We start from the raw sequence: 11,738 nt of genomic DNA on the forward strand, positions 1-11,738 counted from the left end.
TTTCATATATGTTCACTAGTTGGTTTTTGTAAACTGGTTTGTTTTTCTAGTGATCATTTTGCCATGAGGCACCGCACAAGTATTAATTACTTGTGCATAAATATATGTGTTATTTATTTTATGTTTAATTATTTCGCTGCATAAGTGTTTTTCGAAGTGTTGATAATACTGAAAATAACACTACATCTGAAATTTTATATCTGGTATTTCTGTAATTGAGACGTCAAATCCTTTCAAGTGGTATCAGAGACCAACACTTGACGATACTAAGTGAGATTCTGGTTTTTGTGTTTGACAGAGTTTATTATGGAAATACCATATTCCGGCACTACTCTACGACCACCAACCTTGGATGGATCCAATTATGTTATTTGGAAAGTTAGGATGCGAGTCTACATCAAATCCATTGATGAAAAAGCTTGGCAACGAGTGCTACAAGGCTGGAGTCCACCCAGAAGAACTGATGGAGAAGGAGATTTTCTCCTCAAACCAAAAACAGATTGGAATGCTGAAGAAACAGCAGCTTCAAACATGAATAACAAAGCCCTTAATGCTATATTTACTTCTCTTGATTCTAACATGTTTGCACTGGTGACTAACTGTGTTTGGGCTAAACAGGCTTGGAAAAAACTTCAAATGCACTGTGAAGGATCTGAAAGTGTGCGCCGAACCAAAAGAAGGATTTTCACTACTCAGTTTGAAAATTTGAGAATGGAGGAAAGTGAGACAATCGATGAATATGAACGCCGCTTGAGGAAGATTGAAAATAAGGCAATCGATCTAGGAGATGCTATATCAAATGAACGCCTTGTAAGCAAAGTGTTGCGATCACTGCCCGAAAGATTTCAAATGAAGATATGTGCTATTGATGAATCTAAGGATACATCAATTCTTAGTTTGGATGAACTAATGAGTTCACTGCGAACGTATGAGTTAGATATGAATATGGGGAGAAAGGACAAAGGTAAGTCTATTACTCTACAAGTTTCTAACGACTCATACAATGATTTTGTTGATCTCACGCAGGAAGTAAATGAGTCTGACTTAGGATATGAATCCATTGACTTGCTTACCAAACAATTTGGTAACTACTTAAAGAGAATGAGGGACTCAAAGAAACCTGGACAGAAATCTAAAGCTCCAATCACTCCTGCTGTTGGAAGACCCTTAAGAATTGGTGGACCAGAACAGAACACCACCCCATCTAAGAGTCAATTTCAAACACACAGTGAAGGAAAAACGCTGGCTATATCAAAGAAGATTGATTCTGTGAAGTGTCATGAATGCACAGGTTTTGGTCACTATGCGAATGACTGTCCAACCAGACTTCGAAGAGGAATGAATGCTTCCTTAAGCGATGATGAATTTGAAGAGGGTATAGAACTAGGAGAAGAAGAAACTCACAATGCACTAACTGTTCTGATGCAAAAGAAAAGCAGTGTTGTTGCCAGTGTTGCAACACTTAGCCACAACACTCACAGAAAACAGAAGTGCTGGAATGCATCGGTAACTGAAGACTTGAATAATCAAGATGCTGATGAGGATGAGCTTTCTCTACAAAATGTCCAGAAGATGTATGAAGAATTGTTTGCTGATCGGTGACAAGGAACAAGTCAAATTTTCCTATATCAAAGGAGAACAGTGAACTGAAAGCAGTAGTGGCTAGACTTGAAGTTTTTCTGAGCAAGAAATATTTGGAGTTGTACAGAATAAAAGATGAACTTGGAAAAGCTATAGCTACACTTTCCAAGTTCAACTCAAGCAAAGTCAAACTGGAATCAATGCTAATGATGGGACAGAATGATAGAATTGGACTAGGATTTGAGAACAACGAGTTTGAAGTGGGAGAATCATCGAAAACTGTGTTTGTCAAAGAGAACAATAGCTCTGCTAGTATTCCAAGTGAATCTCCTAAGCCAAAACCAATTCCATTGAAAGTACAAGTTCCTGCTCAGAGGACCAAGCATAGGAAGCGTCGGTACATCTGTCACTACTGTCAAAAACCAGGTCACATAAAACCTTACTATTTTAAGCTCAGGTATGATTACATGTACTTGAATACCAGGCAAGTGCTATCACCAGTGTTGCCAATACTGCACCAAAACACTGCCAGGAAGAAAAATACTGAGAAAAATATTTGGGTTCCAAAATCTAAATCTAATTGTAATGTTGTTTATGCTTTCTTGAAAACTAATATTGCAGGTTATTGGTATTTTGACAGTGGGAGTTCCCGTCACATGACAGGATTGAATAAGTATCTTGCTGATTATATTTAGGGGTGTTCACGGTTCGGATAACCGCCCGATCCGAACCGAAACCGAAAATTCGGTTCGAACCGAAAACCGAACCGAAAATTCGGTTTGGTTTTCGGTTTTTGGATTTCTGGATTTTCGGTTTTTCGGTTCGGTTCGGTTTTTTTTCGCGGTTAATCGAACCGAACAGAAAAACCGTTTTTTTTTTTTTTGCTTTTTTTTTTTTGAATTTGAATTTTTTTACCAATCAATTAATATGTACATCAATATTGTGTGCCCATAAAATTAATTTTATTGAAAAACTGAAATACCAAAAGTCATCCTTCGTTTTTTTTTTAAAAACATAATTGGTTTAATTAGTTATCTAATTATTCAAACATACTTGAAATGTGGATTCAACTTGAAAAATGTATTGATTTAGTGATTTTAAAAAATATTGATTTTTGAAATAAAAATAATTAAAAATTAATGAAGTTATTTTATTATATTATATATACACATATTTGCATTATATATTACATTATTTTTATAAATTCAAAAATTATTATTATTGAAATTAAAAACGTTAGCAATTTTTTTTGTTTTAAATTCAGTTATTTTCAAATATATTTTTCGAAGTATTAAATCACAAATATTTGATTTAACCATTAATTTTTTCCAAAAAATTATTCGAATAACTAAAAATATTTATTTTTTTTTTAAATAATATTTTTTTCACAAAAACCGATTTTTAGAAAAAAAAAAAAGTTCGAAATTTTTTTTTTAAAAAAAAAAACCGAAAAACCGAAATAATTTCGGTTAAAAACCGAACCGAACCGCCCAGTTCGGTTCGGTTTTCGGTTTGGCTTTTCGGAGAACCGAAATTTCGGTTCGGTTCGGTCCAAACCGCCCGAATGAACACCCCTAATTATATTGAACAAGATAAAGAAAAAGTGACATATGGAGGAGGAGCTAATGGAAAGATTGTTGGTAGAGGCACATTGAACGTAGAAGGATTGCCCAAGCTTCACAATGTTCTACATGTTGAAAGATTGAATGTTAATCTTATTAGCATTAGTCAAATTTGTGATGATGATCTTTATGTTAAATTCAATAACTCTTTGTTAAGTTTTTGATAAGAATAATTTTTGTATTTTGACAGACACCAGATCATCGGACAATTGTTATCAACTTGGAGAGGATATTTCTTGCTAGCTCACCAAAGAGAAGGTTGACTATCTAAAGATGATTGGGTTAGTATGCATGAGTTATGTGTACTCACAGGTAAGTCACTTCTATTTTCATTTGTAATATTGTGCCAAATAAAACACCTATGGATCGAATGAAAAATTGTGTGAGGACAGTGTTGTAGGCTGTGTTGACAACACTGGATACTGCAAGATTATTGGTTGTATTTTGTATTTGAATGTTAGTCATCTTGATGTTATGCTCAGTATGTGTTTATGTGCAAGTTTTATTGTGATAATTCGAGAGAAATTGACATTTTCAAAGATCCCATCTTAACACTCTCGCACAAAACACATTGACATTGGAAATCACTTGATTCAAGATTTAGTAGAGAAATGTGTGATCCGAATGGATTTTGTTGGAACTAATAACCAACTGGCAGTTATATTCACAAATATTTTAGATTTAGAGAGATTCTCAAATCTTTGGAGTTCTATCTACATGTTTGCATTAAAATATTTTGTTGGTGTTGTCGCCGGTGTTACAACATCATAGACAACACTGTTGTTTTTTTTCCATGCATGTTTAGGATTTTAGGCATTCTGCATTTACCTTGTGATGTGTAGTGTTTTAATCTCTGTTACAGTGATTCGACTAATGCCAAGTTTTTCAGCAAAATTTTTATTGAAACACACTGGTAGACCTGCCCACGGTCCGGGTCCGGTCCGGGTCCGGGTTGGCATTTAGCCAACCCTTAACCGGCCCGCCAATGGCCGGTTCCGGTCCGGGTTGGTGAACCGGCGGTTCCGGTCCGGGTCCGGTTAACTGCCGGTTCAGGGTCCGGGCTAAACCGTCCCATTTAAAAAAAATAAATATTTTAGTGCCCCAGCGCTTCATTTTCAGCGCTGGGGCGCTACTCCTTCGAATTTAATTCAAAGGGGCAGCGTCCCAGCGCTTCATTTTAAGCGTTGGGGCGCTATACCTTCGAATTCAATTCGAAGGGGCCGCGCCCCAGCGCTTCATTTTCAGCGCTGGGGCGCTGCCCCTTCGAATTAAATTCGAAGGAGCAGCGCCCCAGCGCTGCCAATGCAGTGCTGGGGCGCTGAACCTTCTAAATTTTATTTTTTTAAAATTTTTAAACAAATTTTTAATAAAACATATTTTTTAAATAACCTCAATCAAATATTTTATATCTCCATAATAAAAATCTATTACATTTATTAAATAAACAATATATTAGAATTTCAACATCTTAATATCTTATGACTTAATATTACAAATCTATTACATTTTATTCTATTTCACTCGTATTTCCTCCCGTCGTAGTTCCGGATGTTCCTTCGGTATCATCTTGGTCTTCTTCATCACTTTAAATTTGTTGTGTTCGAGTAGCGGCTTTTGACCAATCATTGAGCAAACATTGGGCTTCCAAGTTTTCCGGTCTTAAGCTAGAACGTCTTTCGTCCAATATATTTCCTCCAATAATAAATGTTTGCTCCACTGCAACTGTTGAAACTGGACAAGCTAGAATTTATTTTGCCATTATAGCCAAAATTGGATATATTTGTGTTTTTTGCGACCACCATCTCAAAATGTCGAAGTTTTCCTCGTCTGTATCACTAAAATCAAAAGTAGTGGTAAAATAATTCTCAAGTTCCTGACTGGAACTTGAGGATCCTCATGGACGTTTCGTCCGTTCCCTTAATAAAAGTTGCGCTTTAGTAAGTTTAGAAGAAACATTACTAGTTGCAGTGGATTGTGTTTCATGTGAAACAATTTGTCCACCATATTTGATGTTATATTCATTATAAATATCAAGTAAATGAGTTTTAATATTAAACAAAATCAATGAGATAGAAGGAATCGTTTCCGCAATAGGCTCCAAAGATTCATAATATAATGTTAACATGTCGTTTAAGCCATCTAATTTAAGTCTAGGATCTAAAACAAAGCACATAAAAAAATTTCAGGAATGAGCAAAAAATATTTTTCCCATTTTGCTTTCATGACGAGAATACATTGAGCTAAAGCACTATCATTAGAATTAACATGTTCATGAAAAATACAAGCAATGTTGCAACAATGTGTTAAAACTAAATGTGAAGTAGGGTAATAAACACCGGATAATTGGTCACTAGCATCATTAAAAACTTTTAAAATTTCACAAATACTAGTGCATATGTTCCATTGATTTGAAAACAAATAAATATCACGAGCTTGAACAAATTGATGAAAAAATGTACATAATAAATCTTTATATTCAAAAGAGGATAATAACAATTTATATGTTGAATTCCAACGAGTTGGAACATCTCGTGCAAACCTCTTAGGCTTCATATCATTTACTCTACAAAATTTTCCCCATTGCTTCATAACTTGAGGATGCGTCCATAAATAATGAATAGCGTTCCTAATTGGTTGAATATATATGCCTAAACTTTTTAGTCCATCTTGAACACACAAATTTAAAATATGACATGTGCATCTAATATGAAAAAATTTACCACCTAGTGATGGTTTACATATTTCAATAAGCTCACTAATACTAGAAGTATTTGCACTAGCATTATCAAAAGACATTGAAAAAACTTTGGTAGTTAGACCATATTCTTCTAAAATAACAAATATAAGTTGCGAAATATTTTGTGCCGTGTGTGATTCGTTGAAACATCTATATGCAAGCAACCTTTTTTTAATGTTCCAATTATTATCAATCCAATGACATGTAATACCCATATATGAACAACTTTGTCAATGATCACTCCAAATATCGGAACACAAAGAAACTTTATTATTCAAACTATAAAATTCCTTAATTAATTCTTTCTTTTGATCAACGACTAACTTTTTCATTGTGCGTTTGAGACTATTTCTTAGAATACGTCTAATAGAAGGATTTGCACTTGTAAAAAGCCAATTTTCAAAAGATAATTTATCGCTAAAACTAAAAGAAAGTTGTTCAACCGCACAAAATTTAGCCGTTTCTTCTCTAAATCTAGCTTCGTTATATTTAAATAGTTGAGATTCATTACCCGATTGAGAAGAGAATGCCGGAATTTGAGTTTGAGCACGATCAATCCCAATTTCCACCGGATGATTTTTCTCGATATGTCGCGTCAAAGTTCCATATCCACCTCCTTGTTTAAATTTGTAACATTTTGAACAATATTTGCATTTGGCTTGCAAATCACCGGAGGGAAGCGTAATCTTCTCGAAGTGTTTGGTGAAGATATCGGATGTCGGGCGAGGCACCGCTCGAGTTTGTCTTTGAGAGGCCGCCGGATCGTTCATACTTTCTTGACTTGCATGATGACGTGGTGGTGGTTATATATTGTTGTTCAACTTGTTGTCTTTGTTGCGCCTCTTGTCGAATTTCTTGAATTTCATCATCGGAATATTCAAGATCAAATCCATCGACATTGAATTGAGGATACTCGACCTCGGGTGGTATGATGCTCTTTTCCTTTCCTTTCCTTTTCCTTTGTCACCCCTTCGACTTGATCCCGCTCCGGACATTTGTAATTGTATAAATATGAAAATAAATTAACAATTGACAATATACCAATAATCGAAACTTGATATTTTTGATAATTCAAAAAATTGAAATGAATTGAGAATAGAGAGAATGAAGAGTAAATTGTGTAAACAAAATGAAAGGGGGTTGGGGGGTATTTATAGATAAAGAATAAAAAATAGATTTTTTTTTATTAAAAAAAAAAAAAAAAAACCGGCCGACCCGGGTCTACAACGGCCACGAAATCGTGGCCGTTGATCTCAACGGCCACGAAATCCTGGCCGTTGAATGATCCAACGGCCACTTGGTAGTGGCCGTTGGATCATGTGGCGCCCGGATGGGCGCCACGTGTCCAACCCGCCGGGTTGGACGGTTCCAACCCGGCGGGTCGGACCCGTTCAACCCGGCGGGTTGGACCGCCGGGTTCCCGGTTTTCCTAAGAGAAAACCGGAACCGGACCGCCTATGGGCCGGTCCGGTTCCGGTTCCGGTTTCGGTTCCGGGTCGGGCCCGTTGACCCGGTTAACCGGCCCGTTGACCACGGGCCGGTTCCGGTCCGGGTCCGGGCCCAACCCGGCCCTTGGCCAGGTCTACACACTGGCCCTTGAAAATCGAACTCTAACTAAACCACGAATTAGTTGAGGGATGTACGTGTATTCCATGTTCTTGTCTCATGTGAAAGGTGGTTTCGCAAATTCAGTGTTCAGCTTTTTAATAAGTTTGATGACCAATGACATATATACAAACTTTGTAAATCATCAGAAGAAAATGAAAAAAGCTACCTAATTGAGTCCAATGAAGACTGTTCTTTTAGTGTACAAGCTACCACTTCTGAAAATTTTTTGAAATCGAGGGTAATAAAGTGTGTAAATCTCAAATACTTTTTGAAAAAATATGGTGTTGTTGATGATGTTGTCAACACGAGAGACAACACTACACTTGTGAACATATCATGTGCATGTGGTTGCATTTTATTTCTATGTTACATTCTGTTTTTAGGCATAAAATAAGACATGCATATGCATTCAAAATTGTGAATATTTTCTGTTCAGTGTTTGAGGTTCTAAGCAAACAAAATTTGGTGAAATACTCTATTTACTAAAAATTGAATGTTTGTGATTGACAATGATTGAGTGGAGTTGAGCCGACGAGGAGTTATTCATGGGAATATTTGGCTGCTATTAATCTCGGATTATTGCCATAATTGGGTTGAATTTTATCTCTTTAATTCAAAAGTTTACCAATTGATTTTTTCTCATTGGAAAGTGTTTCTGCATAGGTCTTTTGGAAGGTGATGGATGATTGTTGAATTCTTTGTATTGTTCAATGTACGATTTGTTCATCCTATGTTTTGCACAAACTGTTTTGTGTTGTTCAGTTTGATCTCTAACTCCCTGCTCAATCTTCTATTTCACTTACTTTCTTAAACTTCATAGATGGCAGGAAAATATTTTGAATCTCATGGTTGGTGAATAATTTTAGGTTGCTTCTATTTTACCGAAGGAAAGGAGGAATATAGACCTAACTTGGTCTGCATTTGGTGTTGAATCGTGTGTTGCCAACATGATATGTCAACACTGGTGAAGCTCCGCGCTACACAGCTTCCGACACTGATTTTTTACAGTTCACTCTTTGTACTATGAAGTCTCACTGGCTGAGTATTTGTTATTTGGACTGAACATTTCTGGACAAAAAGGGGGAGTGGTGACAAAGACAAATACTGCAAGTACTTTTGGAGCATATGAAGTTGATGAAACAGAATAATCGGAAGCTGGATTTGTTTCTCTTATTGGTTTTATTGTTTGCTCTGATTACTGATATAAGTGTTTTGCTCTGAAGTCTTATTTGTTTACATGATAAGTTGCATAAGTGCTTAGATATGCTTTTCTGCTACTTGCTGCTCTGATCTGTTCATTAGTGTTGAGAGTAAGTGTTGCCAACACTAACTCACAACATTTAGTGCTGACGTGAAAAAATTCAGGGGGAGCAATAGTTATCTAACTCAGGGGGAGTTATTGCACTTGTGTGTGTTTTGTCCAGAAAGGCAAAAACATGGAGTTTGAAAGAACGTGTATATCATGTTATTCTCTAATTGAGAATTTTAAAATTTTGTCTTTCTTTGACATGTGCTTATATTGATGTCATGAGTTTAAATTAATCTTATCATATTTATCTTATCGTGTATATTTTAGTTGAATAACTTATCTCTTGTTTAAAGAGATGAGTTATATCTTATCAAGTCTGTTGATCAAATATTTTATCTTAGCAACTTTTGTGTTTGAATTTTTTGGTAGGATTTCTAAAAAGATCTATTTAAGAAACTATCCTACAGAACGAGAAAAAGAGCAACGAAACGAGATCAACACAGAGAGAATAGTTCAGAATATATTTGAGAGTTGATCGAGATTTTTCTGAAGAAACTTTATTGCCGATCGTTGCCGAATAACTGTGTTGCCGTAAATTGTTGGAGACACTTGAAGAATCGCGCGAGTGAAGTGTTGATTCGAAAGTGGTTCCTTGGTTTTTGTTTTTCGGCACATGTGTTAAGCATCATATTGGTTTTTCTATTCTAGTTTCTACTAGTTTTTATGATGTTCTTTTTTTTCTCAATTTGTTGAGAAAAATAGGTTTTCATATATGTTCACTAGTTGATTTTTGTAAACTGGTTTGTTTTTTTAGTGATCATTTTGCCATGAAGCACCGCACAAGTATTAATTACTTGTGCATAAATATTTGTGTTATTTATTTTATATTTAATTATTCCGTTGCATAAGTGTTTTTCAAAGTGTTGACAACACTGAAAATAACACTACCTCTGAAATTTTATATATGGTATTTCTGTAATTGAGACGTCAAATCCTTTCATGAACATATATGAATATATGCAGAATAAATATATTTCGAACCTCTACATTAACTTTTTATTGTTTCTCAATATATAATTCAAATTCAAGAAAATAACATATTTCTAAGTCACAACTTTACTCCCATCTCTTTGAAACTGTGACCTTCAAGCCATGCTTCATGGTAAGAATGGCAGAAACACCTGGAATAATGCTTTGCCCTTCAGAAATATGAACATGGAAATTATGTAAAATTGTAGCTGCCACTGCTTTCATTCTTGTGAAGGCTAACTCTTTACCAGGACAAGTCCATGGCCCCGAACCGAACACGACGAAACTAGTCGATGCGAAATGTTTAATCCCTCCTTTATCAGAAACCCATCTCTCAGGCTTGAATTCACAGCAATCTTCACCCCAAATCTCCGGATTTCGCCCCATCGCTTACGAGCAAAGCACGACTTTTGTGTCTTGATTCACTTTGTGGCCACTTGGAAGCAGATCTTGTTGGTTTGGTACTCTAAGAAGGAATGGAGCAGTTGGAAAAAGTCTTAGGGCTTCACTCAAGGCACTGTGGAGGTACACTAGCTTTCCTAATTCGTCTACATTGGAGAAAATATGTTTTTGGGATACACTTTTAGGGCAAACATGTTCGATTTCTTGCAAGATCTTGGTTTTCACAGAAGGGTTTTGAGAAATTTGCCAGAAAAACCAAGTTAAGAGTGCACCAGATGTGTCTCTTCCAGCAAATAAAAAGGACATGAGATTTGAGGTCAAGAATACCTTCTGCAAATGCTTGTTTGATCCTTGCTTCGATTCTTCTTTAGCTGCCTCAATCATATAAAACTTCAACACATCGAAATCGTCCCCGTTTTCGGGACCATTAGGAGATGATTCTTGTTTCTTGGACACAAAATCCTCAAGTATTCGATCGAAGGTTTTCGAGGCCTCCACCATTTTCTTCTCCCTTCCAACATTCAGAAACCTTTGCAACTTCCACAACTTCTCGGGCAATATATGTCGATAAAACGCGGCCTCCCCTATGTCGTCCATCGCTTTCAAAAGCGGAGTCTCGGGGAATCCATTCCGAAGTGATCCCGGATCAAATCCTGTTCCCAAGATACATGTTGCATCGAGCATGTATCTGTTGAACAAAGATTGCAAATCAACAACCACATCGAGTTCCGCGGCGTGATCGAGTATCGGGACTAGGCCTTTCTCGAGTGTGTGATGGATGATCCTCGGAGAGGTCTTGTGGAAGTCGTTTTGCTTGAAATATGCATGAGTGAGCTTCTTGTCTTCCTTCCACTCGTCGAGAGTAGTCTTGTTGAAGGTCGCGTCTCGGAGAAAATCGAACACGTCTTTGAATGCCAATCCCCTTTGGTAGATGGAGAACTTGGAGTTCATGATGTGTTGCACGTTGGCAAGATCAGAAGTGACAAGAATATCAATGTTTGAAATCCATGATGTCTTGAACAAAATGGTGCCTTTGTTTTGTGACAACATTTGTGCTGTTTTGTCATATATTCTGTGGCTTTCGAGGTACAAGGTGGGCATTATTTTCATGAGTGGCCAATTCCATGGGAGGGTTTCTTTGGGGGCTAAAATAAGAAATAGGACGCAAAGTAAAACTACTAGTAACAAGATTTCAAGAAAAAATACCATTTTTTTTTTGGCACTTGATTCCCAAGATTTGGCTTGAAGGGTTTTGTGAAGATTTTTTCAGTATTTATAACTCAAAAGAACCACATTTTGGATCGGGAGATGTAATTAGCACAAGTCGATATATCGATTGGCGATTCCCTTGGTTGCCAACTCCTAATAAATAGGTCATATTTTCTTTGAATTTTTTTTATAAATAGGTACTTTGAAGTTTTCCAAAGTCAAGAACTTATACCATTTCCATTGAATTTCTTGAGCATTATTTTATGACCGAAATTTCATTTTTAATTCATTTTTGATTGCT

At 36.2% G+C, this 11,738-nt stretch overlaps 1 protein-coding gene across 1 annotated transcript; it reads right to left on the reverse strand.

The window, feature by feature from the left end:
- Positions 1 to 10,216: 10,216 nt before the first annotated feature.
- On the reverse strand, positions 10,217 to 11,329 carry LOC140884947 (alkane hydroxylase MAH1-like). The gene has a single exon (XM_073291856.1). It carries the CDS (start codon positions 11,327 to 11,329, stop codon positions 10,217 to 10,219), a length of 1,113 nt encoding a protein of 370 aa, XP_073147957.1.
- Between the last annotated feature and the right edge of the window lie 409 nt (positions 11,330 to 11,738).

This window comes from Henckelia pumila, chromosome 2, assembly GCF_033568475.1.
Source record: "Henckelia pumila isolate YLH828 chromosome 2, ASM3356847v2, whole genome shotgun sequence".
In the NCBI taxonomy this organism is placed as follows: Eukaryota; Viridiplantae; Streptophyta; class Magnoliopsida; order Lamiales; family Gesneriaceae; genus Henckelia; species Henckelia pumila.

Bases quoted from the DNA above. Each gene is read 5' to 3' on its own strand.
- LOC140884947 (XM_073291856.1), bottom strand. From the start codon at position 11,329: ATGCCCACCTTGTACCTCGAAAGCCACAGAATATATGACAAAACAGCA.